The 24,561-nt window shown below is 40.8% G+C and overlaps 1 protein-coding gene across 2 annotated transcripts in view; it reads left to right on the top strand.

The window, feature by feature from the left end:
- The window catches only part of SYNJ2 (synaptojanin 2), a 136,813-nt gene that overhangs the window by 32,001 nt on the left and 80,251 nt on the right, over nt 1–24,561 (top strand). For both annotated transcript variants that reach the window (XM_036767099.1, XM_036767098.1), the window contains exon 3: nt 13,267–13,537. In XM_036767099.1, coding sequence (XP_036622994.1) covers nt 13,267–13,537 — 271 coding nt within the window. The remainder of the gene's footprint in view (nt 1–13,266; nt 13,538–24,561) is intronic.

Here is a 24,561-nt window from a genome sequence, read left to right as displayed (position 1 = left end):
CTTTAACTGGAATCCACCCACTTTTCACCCATTATCTTTTTTTTTTTTTTTGGAGGCAATCAGGCTTAAGTGACTTGCTCAGGGTCACACTGCTAGTAAGTATATGAGGGTTTGAACTCAGGTCCTCCTGACTCCCAGGGCAATGCTCTATCCACTGTGTTACCTAACTGCCCCCACCCATTATCTCTTCCTGGCCTACTGGCAAAGAGAAGGGGGCTGCAGATTTCTTTCACATGACCAAGACCAGTGTCTCGGCTATTAATTCATCTTAGTTCCATTTCAGGAATTATGATTAAATAAAAATGGGAAATGCTGTGAACTGTTCCCCCCTAGATTTAAAAATTTCTCCCTTTTCTGCCTCCTTCCACATCCCAGAAGTTTCAGGACACACAGGGCAGATAGTAAGTAGATGTTTTAAAATAAATGGCTTTTAAAAAAACCACATAAAAAACCTCAACACAACTACTTTTCTTTGTAATGTGTTTTTCACTACATTTCTGGAGGTTTTGCTGACATGGGATAATCACTCTTCAATTGTAACCCTTCCTTCAGAGGCTATTCCAAGTTTTCTCTTTCTTCAAACCTCTAGTTCCAACCCACTCCCTTCTCTCTTAGCAGATGACCTTACCTCCTACTTTAGAAGGGACATGAGGTCACCAGACATAAACTCCTTCAATCCTCCACTCTTGGACCTCAAAACCTCTTTGTTCTTCTCACCTCTCCCCTCCTCCACTATACCATCTCACAGGATTAGGTGGTGGTCCTTTTTGCCAAGAATGCTACTGGTCATTCTTTTATTTTTGATTTTTTCCTTTTCATTGGCTCCTTCCCTGCTGCCTACAAATACATTCAGGTCTCCCTTATTCTAAAAAAAAAAATACCCAAAACAAAAAAATAAATCATGTCTCTACCTTGCTATCCCCACAAGCTTTTATCCTACATCTCTTTCTTTCTCTCTCCCTCCCTTCCATTCTCTCTCTCTCTCTCTCTCTCTCACACACACACACACACACACACACACACACACACACACGAGAGACGGCATCAGTAAACTCCCCAAAGGAGTGTTCTACTTTCACTGCTGATACTTATCCTAAATCCCCTTGAAATCTGTCTTTCAATCACACTTTATTGAAACCTCTCTCTAAGGTCAGAAATGACCTCTAAATGGACTTTCCTCACTTTTCATCCTCAACCTATCAAATCTCACACTATTGACCACTTTGTTCTTCTTCACATTCTTTTCCTTTGACTTCCATGGCACTGTCATTCCCTGGTTCACTTTCTATCTGACTGACATCTCTTTTTGTCTGATTAATAGTTATCTTCTCTTTCCTTGATGAGAAGTATGGGCAGCTAGGTGGCACAGTGGATAGAATGCCAGCCCTGGAGTCAGGAGAACCTCAGTTCAAATCCAGCCTCGGACATTTACTAGATATGTGACCTTGGACAAGTCACTTAACCCTGCTTGCCTCAGTCTCCTCATTTGTAAAATGAACTGGAGAAGGAAATAGCAAACCACTCCAGTATTTCTGCCAAGAAAACTCCAAATGGGGTCACAAAGAGCTGGACACAACTGAAAAACAACTGAACACAACTTTCCCCGGATGCGCTGGTCCGCCTCTTCTCTCTCTCCACTCACTTATTTGGTGAACTCATCCATTCCCCTGCCTTTGTTTATCTTCCTTGTCCAGAATAGCCGCAGAACTGTATCAGGGCTGCATCCCCACCTGCCTGCTGGCGTTGCTACCTTGCTGTTCCACCATCATTTCCGAGTCAACATGTCTCAAATGGAGCTCCATCCTTATTTCTCCCAACATCCTAATTTTTACCATCATACCATTTGCTCAAGCTCAAAATCTCCATCTTTGTTGGTTCTTCCCTTTGCCCCATTCCTCATATCCAATTAATTGCCAAGTCCTGTTTTTTGTGTATTACCCATGCTCTGACTTAACCTATCCTGTTCTTCTTTTCCACCAAGACTCCAGCCATCTGAGCTGTCATCTCTTTTCACCTGAAATGTGGTAATAGGTTCTCAAGCAGTGTTCCTCCCCCATGTTCCCCTCTTCCAATCCACCCAATACGCCCTTTGCTTACATAATCTTCTCTGATCTTATGAGACTTCCCGATGCCTGACAAATAAAAGACAAACTTCTCATCCTGTCCACCGACTCAGCCTTCCATCTTCCGATGCTGTGCTTTGGCTTAGGCTACGTCCTATGTCTGGAATGCATTTCTTCCTCGCTCCGACCTGTTAGGATCTCTGGCTTCCTTTCAAATTCAGCTCATGTGCTACCTTCTTTGGGAAGCCATCTTGGATCCCCTTCATTGTGAGTGCTTTCTCCTTCCTGAAATTATCACATACATATGTGTGTGTATATATATATATATATATATATGTATATATTGAATCCACCAATAGAATGTCCCTGAGGTCAGGGACTATGTTTTGTTTTTATCTTTTTTTTGCCTTCTGCCCCTTCCTGGAGCAGCTAGGTGGCATAGTGGATAGAGTCCTAGCCCTGGAGTCAGGAGGACCTGAGTTCAAATCCAGCCTCAGACATTAGCTGTGTGACTGGGAAGTCACTTAATTCTGTTTGCCTAATTTTCCTCATCTGCACAATGAGCTGGAGAAGGAAATGGCAAATCACTCCAGTATCTTTGCTAAGAACAAAGAGTTGGACACAATCAACTAAACGACAACCTAGCATAGTAACACATAGTATGTGCTTTATAAATGCTTATTGGATTGGATTCAAGGCCCTCCTCACTGTGGCTCCAATTAACCTTCGTATCCTTATTTTACCACACTCCTCTTTCAGCACTTTACATTTCAGTCAGGCTAAATAAATAATTCTTGCTCTCCTGCTGCCTTGCCTTTCCTATGTAGGGCATCACTCAAGCATGGAATGCATCCTCACCTCAGGCTCTTGAGATCCTAGTTCAGGTTTCTTCCTACTGGAATATACAAACCAATAAACAGAGAGGAAAACACAAGATAATTTGAGGAAAGAGATAGTACAAAACAACCAGGATGATCAGGAAAAAGCTTCCCCTAGGCCAATAGAAGGTAAATTGAGTTTTAAAGAAAGCTGGTGTTTTTAACAGGAAGGAGGTAAAATGGAAGTGGATTCTGTGCTTGGGATGGCCTTTGTGAAGGAATAGAGAAGCATTGTATGTGGTGAATTGTAGGCCAGTATGGAGGGAATGAAAAATGAAGAACAGTATGAAATAAAGATGGAACAGGGTTGGGGGGGGTGGCTTTAAATGCCATGCTGAGGCCTCTATTTTATCCTAGAGGCAGTCTGGAATCACTGAAGATTTGGCAGCTTTGGGGAGGATGGATTGGAAGGGAGAGCATTGGGAAGCAGGGCACCCAAGACTGCCACAGCAGCATCAGGGCCTGAACTAGGAGACTGGCTGTCAGTGCAGGGAAGGTTGTGAATGTGAGACATGCTGGTAGGATCACTAAGACTTGGCAGCTGACTGTATATGGTGGGGTGAGGGACAGTGAAGAGTTAAGGATGACTTTGAGCTTGTGAATCTTGGTGTCTATTGGTGCCCTCAACAGAAATAGGGAAATTTGGAGGAAGGATAGGGCAACGGGTTCCAATTTGGACATTTTAAGTTTGAGATGTAAAATGTGTGCTTGGAGCTCAGGAGGGAGGTGAGGGCTGGAAATACATATTTAGAAGTCACCCTCATAGTCATCTCCCATCACCCGAAGACTTCTATCTCTTTTTTAATTTCTTGTAATGTTTGGCCTGCACCCTTTCATTTGCATTTAGCACATTCTCCTTTTTAGCAAAGTTATTTGTGCTCATGTCCTACCCCCTTCCATCAGTTAGTAAGCTCCCCCACAGCAGGCTCTGTGTAGCTTCTGTCTTTATGTCCGTGGTCTGACCATGCCACTCCCCTCTGCGTTAAACTCTTGGCCCCTTCCTACTTTTCTGGTCTTCTTACATTTGCAACACTGGCCTTCTCCCTAGGACAGTCCATCTCTAGGCTCTGTGCTTTTCACTCCTTGTCCCCTATAATGTATACATTATAGATGGGAGGCGATCTTCCGTGTATATGTATGTATACATGTGTGCATATACACACATTGTAAATGGGAGGTAATCTCCTATATACACTCATATACATATATACAGTTATATACATGTATATGGCCACACCCTGTAAATAGATACATTTGTATATGTAGTTGGGATGCAGAGAGTGTTCTTCCTCTTCCGTGTGTGTGTGTGTGTGTGTGTGTGTTTTGTGCAGTTATTTGTATATTGTCTCCCGCATTGATAGGTGAACTCTTGGAAGGCAGGGACTATATTTTGGCCTTTCTTTGTGGCTTAGCACGGTGCTTGGCACATAGATGCATAAATGCTCATTGGCTGTTTTTCTTGAATTGACATTTATTATGAATTTGTTGAATTTAAATGACTGCCAATTATTTCTGTGTAAGGGGGTGTCTCTCCTATTCATGTTTTTAAGACCTAAATTTTTCCGAGTAACAGAAGGGGTTTTCTCCTGGAGAGGCTGCCACTCAAGAATAAAATTGAACTTGGGTCCTGAAGTAAGCAGTTATTGAGAACAGGGTAGGATGACTCAAAGACAGACAAGGGGTCTGTAACAAATTCTGTAACAAATAAACAAAGTAAAGCAATATAAATTGCTTTAGGGGGAGGAAATCTTTATATTGTACATTAGGGGCCCCACTTCTTCTCTGCTGAGTGTAGAATGGGTTTCCGGGATGAAAGGATTATTGTTAGCTCAAGAATGATGGCCAGAGAGGCTTGGAAGGCCACAATCTGAAGGCTACTAGGCTGAGTATCTCGGCATGGAGCACATGTTCCTTGACCTGTCTGATAGCTCAAAGCTTCAGAGAAACCAACCAGGCTGGGCTTTGTGAGCTGTGAACTATGACCCATGAAAGGCAAACATTCAAAGTGAGAGTGAGACTAGGCCTGTACTCCAAAGAAATAAGAGAAAAAAGGTCTTAAAGACCCGAAAATATTTATAGCAGCTTTATTTTTGTAGGGACAAAGAGCTGGAAACTAAAGAGGTGCCTACCCTTCAATTAGGGAATGATCGAACAAACTATGTTATATGAATGTAGTGGAATATTTATGTTGTAAGAAACGAAGAAAGGATGGTTTCAGAGAAACCTGAGAATAATTGTAAACTGAGGCTGATATAGGACTAAAAGAACAATTTATGTTGGAACATTAGCTTTGTAAAAATGACCAATTTTGGAGGAGGTAGGAACTCTGATCAGCACGATGATCCACCATGATTTAAGGTGGCCAGCGATAAAGAACAGGAATTCTCCTGATAGAGAGCTCATAGAGTAATTTGCAGAATGAAACATACATTTTTGGACATGGCCAATATTGGAATTTATAGTGCTTTACTTTGTTTATTTGTTACAGAATTTTGATGTTATTTTTTTTTCACCAGTGACAGGGGAAATGTAAGGGAGAAAATAAATGCTTAGGAATTAAAACCAGGTGGTTAAAGCTTTACCACTCATTTGGGCAAATCACTTCACCTAATATTTAACTTATTGATCTGAAAGTTTGCTCTCAGCTGAAAACACTGAAAAGTATAAGCAGCCATCCAAATGCAGGGTGGTATTATTGATAGAATAGATTTATATAACTACTCTGTTACCAAATTACAGATCTCAATCGTGTGTGCTATGGCAGGGTAGAGCCGTGAATGGTTTTGGACCTTGGTGACCCACCTTGAATGTGGATGGTTGAAAGAAGGGTGTTTCCCAGAATGCTTAGAGATTGCAGGAGAAGGGATGGGCCAGAGACCAACTGGCTAGCAGGGAAGTCTTCCTGAAAATATGTTAGGTGGGGGGTGGGGGGGTGGGGTAGTAGGAGAGCAAAAAAACCATCCAAGGAGAACTCTGGGTAAGGTAAAGAAAGGAATACTGAGCAGTTCAGGCGATCCATGGGTAATTTAAAGTTCAGAGATTGTAGGGCAGACCCTAGTGGGAAAGTCACCTTGAAATTGAAATCCTTGTTTCTGATACATTCACTTTTAGAATCAAATAGAAATAAGGCTGTCTACAGTATCTTGAAATGAATGACCTCTATAAATCATGGGTGGTAAGTGGATAATTACATAATGATTCTGCAAAAGGAAAGGAAGTAAACTATGGCATTTCCTTTTTTTAGTGAACTAGTTAGAGGTGGTGTAGTGGATAGAGTGCCAGGCCTGGACTTAGGAAGACCTGAGTTCAAATCTGGCCTCAGACACTTACTAGCTGGATGACCCTGGGCAAGTCACTTAAGCCTGTTTGCCTCAATTTCTTCATCTCTAAAATGAGCTGGAAGGAAATGGCAAACCACTCTGGTATCTCTGCCAAGAAAACCACAAATGGTGTCACAAGAAGAAAACAGCCAAAGAACAATAAAGTTAGAGTACCCTGTGAGAATCTTTTGTTTAAACCTTGTAGCTGAACTGTCAGCCAAGGGAATTACCATACTGAAGTGATTTGGAAAAAAAGTGTAAATGGCCATCACCGCCAACATAAGGCTGTGTGACTGTGTGGCAGAAGGTAGGAGGGTATAGCTATGCAAAACACTTACAACATTGTTCCTGAATAAACAAAGCCTGTATTGTGCCTGCTGGTATCACCATCCCCCATCCCAATAGTGGAAATGACAAATGATCATTGAGAGGTCAGTTTAGCTCCAAGAGAGACTATTCCTCTCTGTTTAAAAATAAATTTTTTATCTTTTGTTGTCACATCGCCTACATGTCCCCATGTAGTCATCCCCTACAAAGAAAAGAATAGAAGGGAAAAAACAGTTAAGCAAAGCTAACCCACACTTGGGAAAAGTCCAACTTTGTATACAGTGCTCTGCACCAAGGTCCCCCCATCTCTGTAAAAGGGTAGGGAGGTGCCTTGCCATACCTCTTCTTTGAGGCCACGCTTGATCATTCATTTCATAGAATCCAGTGTTAGTTGTTTTGTTGTCATTTCCATTCTTACATTGTTGTGGTTACTGTGTATATTGTTTTCTTAGTTCTATGCTGTTTCTCTTTGTTTCTCTGTATTAATCACATTCATTATTTCTTATAGGACAGTGATATTCCACTCTATTCATGTACCACAATTTGTTTAGTCATTCTCCTATCTTTACAGACAGACCATTTTCAAAGAAGCTCTGGGGAGACTTGGTAGAGGCAGTTAGGTAAAGCAGAGAATAGATTCCTGGGTCTGGAGTCAGGAAGACCCTATCTGGATGCTTTTCTTTTGACGTCTCTACTTGCTGGCCTCACCTAACTAAGTTTGGGAACTGAGGCCTACCCTAAGTAGAAAGTATATTAAAACCAAGACAAAGATTGACTCAGTTATTGAGGTCTTTTCTGTTACCAGAGTCTGTTTTTCTTCTTCCTTTGCCCTGCCCTTTCAATTTGGTTAGATATCCTAGTTACTGACTCTTTTCCAAACTTTTGGTACCTCTTCCCCCTTGGCTGACCCTCTGTTTGGGTCAGTCTGGTTTTTGTCTGGCTTCCTGTCTTCTGACCCATTACCATCTCTGATCCTTTCTGGGGATAATGGGTAGAAGGCTGGACTTGTTATTACTTCACCACTGACCTGAGGGTACCAGGTTTTTTTTTCCCCCTACTCTGGGCCATTCACATTATCTTTCAAACCTGGCTCAGCAGCACCCATCAGGTTCGTGTATCCAGCCTGGCCCTCTGCCAGGAAATGTGTTTAAAATATACAAGTGGGAACTGTGAGGGGGGATGGGGAGGGCTGAGGTTCCTCCCGCACTAAAGCTATTTAGGGAGTGGTTCTAGTCATTCAGTTTATGACTAGAATAGATTTCAACTTGTAAACACCCACCTTTGGTGGTTACATTTGAAAGCAGCAATATGGAAAAGAGAAGTATACAGCTGGTGGAATCCAAATACCTGATTTAGGATCTTGACTTCACTACTTATTAAATCTGGTGGCCTTGGGTAAGTTGCTTCTCTCTAAGTTTCCCCACATGCCAAAGGCGGAGGTTGAACAGATAGATGATCGATCACTAAAGTTCCTTCCAGCTCTAAGAATAATGAATGATCCTAATGAATACCGAGTTCCCCGCCAGGGCTTAGGGCTTTTGTGGGGGAACTCTATCTAGGTTTCTTTACACCTCAAGAGTCATAGATCACTTGGAAGAGACCTTGGCAGTTACCTAGCTTAATGCTCTTATTTTCCACATGAGGAAACCAGGCCCTAGTGACTTGCTCAAAGCCACACACAGCTAGTTCTCTTTCCCCTATTGCCTTTCTCTTAGGAAGGAGAACTGTTCTTCCTGGTATCTAATCTTGTCTCCAGCATTCTAGGACAGCTGGGATTGCATTCTTGCTGCTTGATCATCTAGAGCAATATTCTCCCACTTTTTTTCCCTGAAAACTGCCGTCTTTACCTATGCTGATATAGCCTCCCTGAGTGAGTCAGAATAAGCAGGAATTTCTCAAGACTATTAAAACATTTGCTTCCTAATAGTCATTCATATTTTAATTTGGAGACCAGCCTCCAAGGAAACCCCTACCAGTTTTTTAGAATGAAGTCTGTTCCACTTTTTCTGTAATAGTCCTAAGCTCTCAGCAGGGGCTCATTTAAAATTCCTATTCTATCCGCCTCCTGGACTGTTTCCTTTCACTCCCTACCTGTTGCTGCCCCATACCACAACTGTTTTGGGGAGCGAAGAACTTTTAAGCACCTCTGGCACTGTTCATTTTGAGGAGAGATTTCTGAATCCTGAAGAAGTGGGGGTGACTCTTACAGAAAATAAGATGAAGACCCTAGACAAACCTTGTGATCCTGGCCTTTTCCTCATCTCATCCCGTGCTACGCTCAGGACGTTGTCCCTAGTTGTCCCCTCCGCCCCCCCAGACCTGGAATGTTCTCCTTCCACTCAGACGACTGAACTTGCCGGCTTCCTTTAAGTCTCAACTAAATCCTACCTTCTATAGCAAGCCTTCCCTAGCCCCTCTTAATTCTAGTGTCTTCCCTCTATTAATTATTTCCTATTTGTCCTCTATGTGCCTTGCTTTGTATATATTTGTTTGCATGTTATGAGGTTGTAAGCTCCTTGAGGGCTGGGACTGTCTTTTGTCTCTGCATCCCCAGCACTTAGCACAGTGCCTAACACTTAGTAGGTGTTCAATAAATGTTTATTGATTGGTTGATAATTTTGAAATTCATTTTTGCTTGTGCTGTGTGGGAGTTCTGAGGGATTCTGTCAGCTTCATTTAGGACACAGAAGAAGTAAGGGGTTTGGATTGAGTTAAAAGGTCAGTAAAGAATAATCAATCCAAAAGGTAGAGGAACATCAAGATGAAAATCTCAATTCTGGTCTAGACTCCTAGGATTTTCTCAACTCTTGGCCCTTAGAATATAATCTGCAAACGACCTGCCCAGGTGATTCCTTGGGCCATTTAGAGCTGGGTGGGACCTCAGAGGCCATCAGAAACAACTTTCATTTTAACCTCAAAAGTTAAGTGACTTAACCAGAGTTGGAGGCATTTGAACCTGGGTTCTTTGACTCTAAGACTTCCTTCAGTCTCTAATGTCTTCCAGATAAAATAGGAGAAATGGCATGATGCCATGAAAATAATTTTCATTTTGGAATCAATAAACATTAAGTGCCTACTATGTGCCAGGTACTGTGCCAAGCGTACTCTAGCTTTATTATGACTCAGCAAGCATTACATTATCCTATTGTTATTTATTGTTGTTAGCCTGGTCTTGTGACTTCTTCACCATTCAGTTCTATTTATTAGGTATGTTACATTAGCTCTATGACCCTGGACAAGTCTCTTATACCCCTAACCTCCCCACCACAGTTTCTTCCTTTGTAATGTAGACACACAAATACTGGCACAACCTCACAGCATGTAAGGAAAGTTCTTTGTAAACTGTAAGCAACATGTTAATGCAAGCTATTGTTATAACTTATTTTCAGCATACATTTAAATGTTGACCTCTTTTGTTCTTGAGTCTTATCCTACATCTCCGACTTTATTTCCCAGCATGCGTCCTCTGCTTTAGCCAAGTCAGTCTTAGTATCTTAGTCTAGGAAATGTGCTATTCTTATTTTCTGCTCTGTGCCTTGGCTCATAATATCCCCCTGTCTGGAAGATCCTTGGATCTCCCCTGCTTATTCACATCCAGTGCATTCTTATTCTGGTCCAACTAGATAGGGCATTACCCTCTCCATGGAGCCCTTTTAGATGACTTTAGCCCACAGAATGATCATTAACTTTGATGAACTCCTCTTATCCATATTGCTCCCTTTAACTTTTCACCATGCTGCTTTACATCGATAATTAAGTGTTTTATATAGATAAAAATTGTCAATTTTTTTCTAATATGGCCAATGCAGGAATTTATTTTGCTTGACTATGAATATTTATTACAAAGGTTTTTTGTTTTTTAGGTGTTTTTTTTAATAGTGGGGGTAGGTGGAAAGTAGAGAAAATAGATGTTTGTTAATTGAAAAAAATTCATTTTAATATCAAAATATATCTATGCATCAATATATTTAATATTAATGTATATCAAAAGATATATATTGTCTTGTTGATCACATACAGTCTAAGCTCTTGGAGGGTGGACATTGTCTTGTTTCTCTGGTATCTCCTGCCAGTATTTATGGTATACATGGTAGGCACTGTTTATAAACTTGTTGAATGAATTAAAGCTGGACATTGCTTCACTAATATCTCACAAAAAGTAACATGTTTTTTCCTATTAATTCCATTGCATAGTCGTGTATGGAACAAGTGACCCATAGACTCTTGTCCTGACAAAGAATTCTATTGATCCTAAAAAACAAAACCAAAAACAAAACAACCACACGAGAGCAATTTGGAACTATGCCCAAAGGGCTATAAAATTGCATACACTTCGATCCAACAATACTGCTAGTATGTCTGTATCCCAAAGAGATTTTTTTTTTCAAAAGTGGGGGAAAGGACCTATTTGTACAAAAATATTTGTAGAAGCCCTTTTCGTAAAGGCAAAAGATTGGAAATTGAGAGTATGCCCATTGCTTGGGGAATGGCTGAACAAATTGTGGTAGATGATTGCAATGGAATATTATTGTGCTCTCAGAAATGATGAGCAGGTGAATTTCAGAAAAACCTGGAAAGATTTATATGAAGTGATGCAAAGCGAAGTGAGCAGAACCAGGAGAACACAGTACACAGTTAACAGCAATATCATATGATGATCAACTGTGAATGATTACTTAGCTGTTCTCAGCAATACAGTGATCCAAGACAAGTACCCAAGGTGAAAAATGCTATCCACCTCCAGAGAAAGAACTGACAACGTCTGAATGTAGATTGAAGCAAACTATTTTTCACTTTCTGTATTTTTTGTGTTTTTCCCCCCCTTTGGGCCTGTGTCTTCTTTCACAACATGACTAATATGGTGAAACAAAACAGAAAAACAACTACATGAGATAAAAGTATGCTGTAATAAATGTGCTAATTACCTAGAGTAGTTCTCACCAGGGATGGTCTTTTGAGTATAGATTGGGCTGAAGCCAAACCCTTAAGGATAGACCAGATATATATCAACTCTTGGGGGCAGGTGAAGGATCATGGGATCATATATTTGAGTTGGTAAGGGAGGTCATCTGGGCCAACTCCCTTGTTTTGCTATGAGGATACTAAGATCCAGTGAGGTTAAATGATTTACCCAAGATCACAAAGGTGATTAAGTGGCAGAACCAGGATGTAAAACCTGTCCTCTGATTTCAAATCCAGACCGCTTGGTTTAAGGCCCATTTGTCGTCCCTTTCCTTTTTATATGTCCAATCATCATGCAGGAGCTGAATGAAAGACATTTCTCTTCATGGTCTCAGAGCCCCAACTTAGCATCCTGGGAGAATCTCTGTACTGGGTAACCCAGCTGTGCTCATGAACATATATTTAATCACAAATCAAGTGTAACTTTGTTACACAAACATGCAAAAAGAGTGCTAAAAAGAGCACCAAGGCAGCTCTGTAAGTTGCTTAATATTACAGAATCCCCTCAGTCCTTAAAAGAGCACATCCTAGATGCCTTTGCTTCTAGTGAGAACCTCTCAGAATACAGCTCTTCCAAGGCCACTGGGGTCCCCAAGGTTTCCAGGGTCCTCTCCCTGGGCTACTCTCTTCTCTAGCTTCAGGATCTCTCAGAAGCTTTCTGTTTTTTCCTCTCTGGAGACTTCTTCCATAGGGGGAGCCTCTCCTCTAGCTCTATTTTCTCTTGTTTTCCTTTCAATCATGTTCTCTGGGTTCTCCTTTCTTATGTGCTCCCTCCGCATTTGGATTTCACCTGGCTACCTGCCCCATCATGCCCTGTGCTATGTTGGATTGCCATGAGTGCAGAGGTCTGTTGTTCCATTCAGTGTTTGTCTATTTAAAATATTTTATTTCTACTTTTTGTTTTATAGTTACTTCCCAATTAATTTCTCCCCCCCCAAAAAAACTCTTCCTTCCTTATAACAATGAAAAAAATTCATTAAAAACAACTGACATTGGAAGCATGTCTGTCAGCATATGCAACATTTATCATCTGTAATCTCTCCCCTTTCCCTTCCCATCCATGAGAGGAAGGAGATGTGTTTCATCTCCTGTTCTAGGAACGAATATTAGTCATTGTATTTAATTTGATTTTAACCATCATTGAGTGTTTTCATTTCCAGTATTGTAACCATTGTGTATATTATCTGTGTAATATTATTCTGCTTTCATCTCTTAGTTCAAATAACTGCCTCATATGTGTCCCTGAGTTTCTTGTATTTGCCATTTCTTATAGTGAAGCAACATTCTGTTACATTCCTATGCCATATTTTTTCAGCTGTTCCCCAGTCGATGGACACCCAGGGTTTTATTTTGTTTTTTGTGTTTTTAAACGTTTTATCAATGTTTCTCTTTTTTTTGCTTATTTATCACAAAAATATCATCTCTATCACCAGTTCCTAAATAGATGTCCTCCCATGTAACAAATGACTTTTCAACACATTTATTAAGAACCCACTCTACTGGGGATGCAAAGATAAAATGAAACTGTTCTTGTTCTCAAGCTCATGTTCTGTTGGGGGGCTATAACATGCTCCCCTAAAGGGATGAGGAAAAAAAAGGTGTCACAGTTGCCATGTGACCATATTTTTATGGCTGTAATGTCCATATTTATTAGGTCTCCTCTGCTTCCATGGGAGCAATAACAGATAATCCTTCCTTTTCTGACTAACTTTCTAGGTGGCACACAACTGAGCTTCCTGGTCTTGGTGACAGGCTGTACGTCAGTGGGAAGAATTCTTGATGCTGAGATCTATAAAATCACCACAGTAGACTTTTGTCCACTCCAGGAAGATGTCAAGGAAGAAGACCGTCTCACTGCTCTGAGAAAAATTCTCAACTCTGGGATGTTCTACTTCTCCTGGCCAAATGCCGGGTCCAACTTCGACCTGACTGTCCGAGCCCAAAAGCAGGGTGACGACAATTATGAGTTGGGAAATTCCTTCTTCTGGTTAGTACCTCGTATTATATTTCAGCTTCTGTCTTTTGCAAATAGCAATAGTGGCAGTTATTTTGGAAGCCAGATCTTAGTTTTTTGCTTTGGGATTACCTATTTTATAGAATATTCATGGAGGAATGTTACCCAGGTCTGTATTCCTCCCACTACTCTGTATACTCAATAAATCCAAAAAAGATTTATTTAAATGCTGATGATGAACAAAATACTGTTTTAGGCTCAGGGAAAGATACAAAGATAAATAAAATGTTCCCCCTGTCCTCAAAGGACAGTGTTTTTATCCATTAGCTCAATTAATTGGAAATTGATAATCTTCATTCTGAAAGAAATTAACTTTGGATCCATAGCCTTTTGAAGAGGGCCCTGTGCCCACTACCAGTAACTCAGTAGGTTTTAACTGATGATGGTGCCTTTTTCTCTGGTTCTTTAGTAAAGTTGTCACATACTTTAAGTAAAGATGATGAAAGATAAGCCTAGAATTCCTCTCATTGGGGGGTGCCCCAGTATACCTCACACACCAAGTCTCTCTTGAGATTCCTGTTCTTCTCAGACATTTCTTTGGTAGTGGGCTTTTTCCATTGTGCCGCATTAAGCTGCTCTGTGGTGGATGTGCTGAAACAAGGCTTTAAATGTTGGTCATGATGGCTCTTTGGAGTCAGGGGCTCATTTTGGTCTTTCTGTCTACGGCTTTTAGCACAGTGCCTGGCCCACAGTAAGCACTCAAGATGATTGTTGATGGACCAACATCCATAAGGTGTTTTAATGTCTGTAAAGTGCGTTAAATAAATTACGTATTTCTGTGGAGGACTAACTCTTTGTTTAGACTCTGAGAGACATTCCTTGTGTCAGGGCACCCATTCTTGCTTTTGTGGCTTATTTCATCTTATAGGAGTATCTGAGACATGTAATGCAGGATGCAGTTCAATAATACTACTTGTTCCTCATTTTCCTAGAGCTCCTATAAAAAACAGGAAAAGCCATTAGACTTGCTATCCTTGGTAAGTAAACAACCTTGCCTTGGGCCTCCATATACCCCTGCTCTCTGTTAGGCACGATATGGTGAAGCTTTGTGTGATAATCCAGCATATTCATAGCTATTTTATAGTAATGATCATGATAATAAGATAATGTTTCTTGGGTTTGGAAAGTATTTGTTGAGATGGTACACCTTTGAATAACTGGTGCCAACGTCTCAAGCGGCAGCCCTTAGAGTTTGTTGGGAAGACAGAGCATTAGGCCTTGGGCCTGAGGGCTGAAGGCAGTGGCTTCTAAACTGTTGCCATCTCAAGCAGATGGGGCCTAGGGATCGTGAGACATAGAGTGATGCTTGAAAACATCTATGTGACCCCTTTGGGAATGAGAAGAGCTGGGAGACGTCCTCAGAACTTTTACGACTCAATGCCACTTTTTTTTTTGTTAATTATTGGATTGAATAACTCACATGTGCCAGTGTTGTGGTTGGTAGAAAAGTGTTTGTTGTTGCTTTTGTTCACTCATGTTTGACTCTCTGTGACCCTGTGGAGTTTTCTTGGCAAAGACACTGGAGGGGTTCGCCATTTCCTTCTCCAGTGGATTAAGGCAAACAAAGGTTAAGTGACTTGCCCAGTGTTACACAGCTAGTAAGTGTTTGAGGCTGAATTTGAACTCAGATCTTCCTGATTCTAGGCCTAGCACTCTATCCACTGAGCCATCCAGCTGCCTAGAAAAGTATACATACATATGAATAATAATACAAAATAATATGATTTCTCATCAGATTGAAATATCAAGTGCAGCATAGGAGATCAGAGAATGGGGACTCACTCTGGGGAGGCTTCATGGAAGAGGATAGAATTCACTTAGCAGATATCTACTTGGAAACCTTTTTTTTTTTTTTAAACCAGACCTGTGATTTAATTGGGATAGTGAACTCCTGGTGAGAAAACCCTTTCTACAAATGTAGATCAACACCAGCAGCTTATCACCCATTCATGGTGGCAATAAGCAGATAGTAAACATGGACACACCCAGTTGTCTAGGGTAGGAGTTCTCAAACTTTTTGGTCTCAGGACTACTTTATCCTCTTCCAAATCACTGAGGATCCCAAAGAGCTTTTGTTTATGTGGGTTATATCTCTTGATATTTACTGTCTTGAAAATTAAAATGTCTTCATAGCATTATGAAAGTAGTTTTGACTTCACAGACTCCCCTGAAAGGGTCTTGAGGATCCCAAGGAGTCCCAGGCCCACACTTGGAGAATTCACTGAGCTAGGGCAAGAGGTGAAGTGATTGAGAGCCACAGGGCTGGGGACAGAGAAATGGTGCCCAGGGACATGTGAGAGACAGGATTTGAACCCAGGTTTTCTTGACTGTAAGGCCAGCTCTCCATTACACCACTCTGCTTCTTTGCACTATAGAAGGAAAGATGAAGGGTTGCCACTGCCAAAATTTCCTTCTTGGAGTCTCTTGGCTGGTAGAGGTGCCATAGGAGTGGAAGCCATTGCTGAGCCTCTCCAGTAAAATGGCCATTGAATCACTGGTGGGCAGGTGTTCATTTTCAGAGGATCTCCACCAGGTAAAGGGAACAAGAGAAAACAATTCCCTAGGTTAATATAATCTTTTTTGTCTGGATGCCATGTGTGTTTAGTTGTTTTCAGTCATGTCTGACTCTTTGTGGCCCCATTTGGGGTTTTCTTGGCAAAGATACTGGAGTGGTTTGCCATTTCCTTCTCCAGCTCATTTAACAGATGAGGAAATTGAGGTAAACAGGGGTAAGTGACTTGCCCAGGGTCTCACAGCTAAGCTAGTAAGTGTCTGAAGCTAGATTTGAGCTCTTCTGACTCCAGGCCTGGTGCTCTATCCACTGTAACACCTGGCTGCCCCTGGGTACCATAGTACCTGATAATTATCACCTGATATGACACAATTGCATGGAGCAGTGGAGAGCGCTCTGGACCTGGAGTCAGGAAGAGCTGAGTTCAAATATGGCCTCAGACTTATTAGCTGTATGACCCTGAGCAGGTCACTGCACCTGTCTACCTCAGTTTCCTCATCTGTAAAATGGGGTTAAAAATAGCACCTATTATTATGAAGGTAAAATATGATGATATTTGTAAGGCATTTTACAAACCTTGAAGTACTATATAAATGCTAGCCATTGTTGTTAAGTTTAATGATATTAATTACTATTATAATCAAGTCCTAGAGGGAAATTCAAAACTTTGTTTCCCTAAATAAATCTATGTTTTTTCTCCCTAAAGAAAATGGCCTATGTTCCTCCTGAGTGCCAACAGATGTGACTAAGACATTATACTATGAGGATCCTACATTTGGCAAAAGGTTACTCTTTTTTCTGGCCCATTTGCAAATGAGAAGTTGTGAAATAAGACCAAGTGATAACAGCTGTCATCAGTCACTGCTGGCCTGATGGAACTCAGAGCTTTCTGGAGGCCTTGCCCTCTCACCGGTAATGTTCTTTGCCAAGAAATGGGTGAATCAGGGCAGATATTTAAAGTACACACCCAGCACATCCTTACTTACTCACTGTTGGTAGTAACCTGCACTTCTGTGCTCTTGCTAAGGAAAAAAAAATCCTTTGATTGGTCAGACTGGATTATATGAATTTAGTGTGAACACCTTTAGAAGTGGCCACCAAGCAAACCAACCCCAGCCCATTATGTGCATTATCTCGGTGTCCTGTTCAACACAAATTCGATTGCTGCTCATGAGGTCGTGTCCTGGGAGGCAGCCTGTTGTAGGGCAAAGATCCTGTTTTTTGGAGCCAGGGTTCTAAAATCTCTCTGCAGGTTTTCTGGTTGTGTGACGCTTCACCATCTCTGGACCTCAGTGTCCTCATTGGTAAAAGGAAAAGGTTGGACTAGGTAATAACTAAGCCACCAGCTTTCAATCTATAGGTAGTGTTAGTCTATCCATGATCTGATTAGTCAACAAGCACCTAGATGGCTCAGTGGGTACAGTGCTGGGCCTGGAGTTAGGAAGACCTGAATTCAAATACAGCCTCAGATACTTGCTAGTTGTGTCACCCTAGGCAAGTCACTTCATCCTGTTTGCCTCAGTTTCCTCATCTGTAAAATGAGCTGGAGAAAGAAGTGGCAAACCACTCTAGTATCTTTGCCAAGAAAACCCCAAACACAAAGAGTTCGACATGACTGGAAAACAACACAACAACAACAGTCTCATTGGATCAGTTTGTGAAAAGGAATAAAGTGTAAAGGAACTAGAAAGCTAAGAAGGGGCCAGATTATGAAGGTCTTAGAATGTCAAACAGAACATTTTTACTCTGTTTGCTCTTGGAGAAAATAAAGAACATTGAAGTCTATGAAATAGCAGGTAACCTTGTCACACCTGTGCTTCAGGAAGGTCATTTTGGCAGCTGACTGAAGGATGGATTGCACTAGGGAAGGAGTTGAGGCAGGGAGACCAACCATAAGGCTGTTGAAATAGTAAAGGCAGAAACTGACGAGGGCCTGAACTAGCATGGTGACTGACTAGAGAGAAAGAGACAGAGATGTTGTGAAATAAGACGGCGGCAGAATGATCCTTGGGTGAGTGATTTTTGAAATTTTTGAATTTTGACTTTTGAAATTTGTGGGTGACTCTGAGGTTGCCAACTAGGGTGACTTTGAGAATGGAGCTGCGATTAATGGTAATAGGGAGGTTGGGAAGAGGGGGTGATTTTGGAGGGAATTGTTGAGTTTGAGATGTCTACGTGACATCTAGTTTGATGTATCCAAAAGGCAGTAGTTGATACAATGCTGGAGCTCAGGAGAGGGGTTAGGGCTGGCTATACACTCATCTGTGTAGAGATGATAATTGAACCCTTGGGAACTGTTGAGATCAGCAAGTGAGAAAGTATATAGAGAAAACTTCTCACAGTACATAGGAGTGCCTTTTCTTCAGGGTTGTCTGCCTTGGTCCTATAGGATACTTGATCCTATAAATTTCATCATCCTTAGAACCCAGGGTAATTTGCCGTTGCCGTGTACTCCATCCCTTTAATCAGATATTGAAGGAGGAAAGCAGGGAATCATTCCAGCTGGTGGGTTAAATCAGCTTAATATTGTCGTTCCATAGCATTTGAGATTGGGAAAAGGACCTTAAAGTTCATCTAGTCCATATTGTACCTGAAGCAAAAATGCCTTCTACAATTTCTAATGAGTCATTCATTAAATACAATACTAACAGTGACAGAGAATTTAATCATCTCACAAGGTAACATTCCATTTTCAGACAGCTTTTTATTGCTAGGAAATTCTTCCTCTTCTTGAGCCTGGTTTATTATCTGGATTATGGAGTGATTCATTTTTTTCCCCTTATTTTTAGCAGTGGGCTAGTTTGGATCTGATTTTTTTTTTAATTTAAATTTATTTAACATATTTAGTTTTCAGCATTGATTTTCACAAGAGTTTGAATTACAAATTTTCTCCCCATTTCTACCCTCCCCCCCACTCCAAGATGGCATATATTCTGGTTGCCCTGTTCCCCAGTCAGCCCTCCCCTCTGTCACCCCACTCCCCCCCCCATCCCCTTTTCCCTTCCTTTCTTGTAGGGCAAGATAAATTTCTATGCCCCATTGCCTGTGTTTCTTATTTTCTAGTTGCATGCAAAAACTTTTTTGTTGTTTTTGAACATCTGTTTTTAAAACTTTGAGTTCCAAATTCTCTCCCCTCTTCCCTTCCCACCCACCCTCCCTAAGAAGGCAAGCAATTCAACATAGGCCACATGTGTATCATTATGTATAACCCTTCCACAATACACATGCTGTGAAAGACTAACTATATTTTGCTCCTTCCCAACCCATCCCACTTTATTGAATTTTCTCCCTTGACAAAAGTCCCCTTTCAAAAGTGTTTGTTTTTGATTACCTCCACCCCCATCTGCCCTCCCCTCCATCATCCCCCCCTCCTTTTTTTTATCTTCCTCCCTCTTCTTTCCTGTGGGGTAAGATACCCAATTGGGTATGTATGGTATTCCCTCCTCAGGCCAAATCTGATGAGAGCAAGGTTCACTCATTCCCCCCTCACCTGCCCTCTCCCCTCCTCCCACAGAACTGCTTCCTCTTGCCACCTTTATGCAAGATAATCCACCCTATTCTATCTCTCCCTATCTCCCTCTCTCAGTATATTCCTCTCTCATCCCTTAATTTGATTTTATTTCTTTTAGATATCTTCCCTTCATCTTTAACTCACCCTGTGTCTGCTCTCTCTCTCTTTTATATATATATATATATATATATATAGATATATAGATATATACACATATATGTACACACATAGATATATACATACATACACATTCACTTATATATATACATAAACATATATATATATGCATATTCCCTTCACCTACCCTAATACTGAGGTCTCATGAATCATACATGTCATCTTTCCATGCTGGATCTGATTTTTGTAGTGGTTTCTCAAAGGTACATGCAGAGCAGTGGAGAGTGTCATCCTCATGTCTAGAAGACCTACGTTTATACCCTGACTTGGATATCTAGTAGCTTTGTGACCTTGGTCAAGTCAGAGTATGTCCACCCTCAGGCACAATCCCCAAGATTATAAATGGCAAAAAAATGCCTGTCTGTATCAGAAGTTTCTTTATTGGCAATTCCCTACTCCAGTGAAATCACAGGTTTGCTCCCTCCAAAAAAAAAATTACCAGAGGAAGGAAGAGTCTTGCTACTTGAAACCCTGACCATTAGAAGGAGACTGAGTTAAGAGGAAAAAGGAAATATTTCTACACTACTCTCTAAAACAAATATCGTTTGGGAGGAGCCATCTGGGCTGTCAAGATCTCCTGGTTTTGTAATGTATCCCTATAGTGTGGGTGGAATGCCATCAGAAAGTAGCTCCCTTGCCTATCCTGTTAGGAAGAACTTACCTAATTTTAGGACTAGGGGTTGAGTACTTTTTCTCACCAGTAGGAGAGAGAGTGTTCTTCTTGAAGAAAGCCAAGGAGCAATGATGTCATTCGTTGCTGTTTTAAAACAAGTAGGCCATTGTGATCTGTGTTATATTCCTTATCCAGCAATTTCCCAGGGAGAGCCTTACTCCCTGTGAATGAGTTAGAGGTTTTAGGAGGGTGACTTAGCTCAATCCTTTTGGCTCCTACCTGGTAGGCTGAAGCAATGCTTGACTAATTGTCACCTAGTGGCAGAGCATGTCAACCAATCCCCCTTCCCCACCCCCCGCTTAAGGAAGCAGCCCTTTTGGGGTTAGGATAATAGCACTCACTAATTCCCTGAAGAGTAGTGTATTTACTAGGAAATTGTATTTGTCCAATTTAGTCAAGCAAATGTGAATTTATTAAGACATAGATGAAATAGACTCTGATCTTAGGGAGCATAGGGCAGCTAGGTTGTACAGTGAATAGAGTGCTGGGCCTATTGTCAAGAAGACTCATCTTCCTAAGTTCAAATCTGGCCTTAGACACTTACTAGCTGTGTGACCCTGGGTAAGTCACTTTACCCTGTTTGCCTCAGTTTCCTTCTCTGTAAAATGAGCTGGAGAAGGAAAGGGCAAACCACTCCATTATCTTTGCCAAGAAAATCCCAAATGGGGTTATGAAGAGTCAGACAACTGATAATGACCAAACATTAGGGAGCAAACATTTTATAGGTGGGGAAACAGCATAAGCACATACAAGCATATGTAAAATAAATAGAGGGTAATTGATTGCATGGGAGGAGAGAGGAAGATACTGCAGCTGGGGAGATCAGGAAAGGCTTCTGTAGGGTGTAGCATTTAAGCTTAGCTTGGAAAGGAACTGGGAAGTAAGGAACAAATGCATTCCAGGCATGTGGGGCAACTCTGTGAGGACACAGAGACGGGAGATGGAGCATTGTGTGTGAAAAACAGCTGGACTGGACCATAGAGAGCATGGAGGGAAGTCATGCTCAAAAAGACTTGAAAGTTTGGTTGGAGCCAGCTTCTAAAGGGCTCTGAATTAACCAGTCATTTGTATTGGTCACAGGGAGCTCCAAGAATCTGTAGAGCTGAGGAGTGTCGTGGTCAGACATGTGTTGTAGGAATATCACTTTGGCCACTGCTTTGAGGACGAATTGGCTGGGGGGAAAGTGAAGGCAGGAAGACCAGTTAATTAGGAGGCTGTTGCATAGTCCAGGTTAAAGATAACAAAAGCCCAAAATAGGGTAGTGGCTATGTGAGTAAAGAGAAGGGGTCAAAAATAAGAGATATTGTGAAGGCAGAAGCAGTAACAATTGGCAACTGATTGGATCTGTTGGGCACATGACAGTGAGAAGTCAAGAACAATTTCAAGATTGTAAATCTGGGTGACTGGAGGCTAGTGGCGTCCCTTGAAAGAAATAAAAAGATTTTGGTTTTGGGGGAAAGATGAATTCTGTTTTAGACATATTTAGTTTGAAATGCCTCCAGATAGTTGGTGTTGCAGTAATGGAGCTCAGGAGAGAAACATAAAGATGTGAAAGGCATCTGCATAGAAATGATTGTTGAACCTGTGGGATCTGATGAGGTCACTAAGAAGAGCAGAGGGCTCAGGATGGAGCCTTGGAAGACACCAAGGGATAGGGGAGTGAGTGATCATGCAGCCAAGGAGAGAGAGAAGTAGGAGAACCAAGAGAGACCATTAAAAACCCAAAGAGGAGAGAGTAAGCAGGAGGAGTGAGTCACCAGCAGCATCAGATGTTTCACAGAGGTCAAGAAGAACGAGAATTGAGAAGAGAGGATTGGATTTGACCATCGGAATCATTGCCAGAAGCCAGATTTTTGAGGGGCAGAGGAGAGGAAGGGGAAGCAGTGAGTATAGACAGCTTTACTTGGCTGTGAAAGGGATGATAGCTATAGGATGGTTGTTATTGTTTTTGTTTAAGGATGGGAGAGACCTGGGCATCAGACCGTGGGTCAGTAGATAGTGAGACACTGAAGATTCAAATGAAGGAGGGAGAGAATTTTGTGACAATCCCTGGGTCAAAAGGAAGGGATTAAGTAAGGGGTTGGCCTTGGGGAGGAGGAATAAAGGAGAAAGAAATGGAGATGATGTAGATTATGGAAGAAGAGGGAGCTCATGGCAAATGGCTTTGATTTTTCTTAGACATGAGTTAAAGTTTTCTACTGAATGGGTATAAGAGGCTTATGGAGAAAAAAGAAGTTATGGAACAGCAGTTATGGGGAGGAAAGTGTGATAGTGAATTGATTAAGAATAAAAGATTTGCTTGCTTCCATGAGGCCCAGTTGAGATTAGATAATATAAATTTATAGTGGATCCAGTTAGCCTGATTCCATGAATTCCTAAGGAAAGAGATCATGGGAGTCATCTAGGGTTGTTGTTGTTTAGTCCCTCTGACTCTTTGCGACCCCATTTGAGGTTTTCCTGGCAAAGATACTGGAGTGGTTTGCTATTTCCTTCTCCAGCTCATTTGACAGATGAGGAAACTGAGACAAACAGGATGAAGTGACTTGCCCAGGGCCATCCAGTTAGTAAGTAGCTAAGGCCAAATTTGAACTCAGGAAGATGAATCTTCTTAACTTCAGACTGGGTGCTCTATCCACTGAGCCACCTAGCTGCCCCAGGGTTGGAGTGTGGCAAGACATGAGCCTTGACAAGGAGGCAAGGGGTTCAAGAGGAGAGCAAAGTTCTATTGACTTTAACTGGGTCCAGTTTGAGAAACAAGGAAAGTAAATTCAGTGAGTGACAGATGGACTAAGTAACTACGTACTTGCAAAATAAGTGACATCATACAAAAAAATCAAAACACTCTTAAGCTATTTTGTTTTTTAAAAGGATATGTATTACATTTAATGAAATAACAACAAAAAGGGTTTATTTCCTTGCGTTCACTTTCAAACACACTTCTTCTTGGTTGTGTGTATATTTTGGTGTTTTTTTGGTGTTATTTTCTTCACTATGTACCCCCACATATAAGTATATGTTCCTTTGTATTCTTCATATTTATCATTTTTATGGCATGTTCAGTTGCAGTGATATACCATTATTTAGCCACTCCAATCCCTAATTTCCCCAATGGGGAATTTTCACAGTTTCCATTTTTATTTTGGTGGTATATAAGAAGCTCTATCAGTATTTTCATATCGAGGGATCCATTTTTACCTTTTAATAACATCCTTAGGGTTCTAGCCCCAATGATGGTACCCCAGGGTTTTAAGATAGAATAACACTTTTAACTCATAATCGTATGTTGCCAGATTGCTTGGGAGTTTTTTTCCTTGCCTTTCTTATATGTGTATATGGATATATATGCGTGTATATATGTATGCATGTGTATATGTGAAGAAACACACATAATTCATGTATTTGTATGGTTCTTTTTCATTTATAATATTTATATTTTTATATATGCATATATAGATGCACGGTATATGTGCATATATAGTATAGATAACACTGCGTGTGACATACCTACAATATACATCATGTGTTATATGTGATAAAAATTGTATATATGGGATGTCTATCTATGATATATATCATATATTTAAGGATAGGGCTTCATAAGGTGGGGGGGATAAGACTATAGTATGTATATGAGGCTTTGTCACAGCCCTTTTCCATCTGTAATATTACATATCTGTAGTACAAATATATAAATATTTCTATATTATAATATATAAAGACAGAATATAAACAATATATTTGGATAATATATTTCTAACAAATTGGAATTGTATTATAAATATAATAAATGTGTGCATGCATATTGTATGTAATATTATAGATGGAAAAGGGCCACATACTGTAGCTTTCCTGTAGTCATCTAGAGCAATCTTTCTTAGCCTTCTTTGTATTGTGGACCCTTGTTAGCAGTGTAATGAAACCTATGGACCCCTTCTCAGAATGTTTTTAAATGGATCAAACAAAATACTAGGAATATAAAGGAAACCAATTGTTGAAATAGAATTATCAAAATATTTTTTAAAAACAAGTCCACAGACAGACACCAGGCTAAGGACCCCTGATTTAGACCTCTGCTTTTTGGATGTGGCTTGCTTTTAAAGTATTTTATTTGTTTCCTTTTTAAA

The sequence above is a fragment of the Trichosurus vulpecula genome, chromosome 7, assembly GCF_011100635.1.
Source record: "Trichosurus vulpecula isolate mTriVul1 chromosome 7, mTriVul1.pri, whole genome shotgun sequence".
Taxonomy (NCBI): Eukaryota; Metazoa; Chordata; class Mammalia; order Diprotodontia; family Phalangeridae; genus Trichosurus; species Trichosurus vulpecula.
The sequence above is the reverse complement of the archived record's forward strand: the minus strand, read 5'-3'. Positions and strand labels throughout refer to the sequence as shown.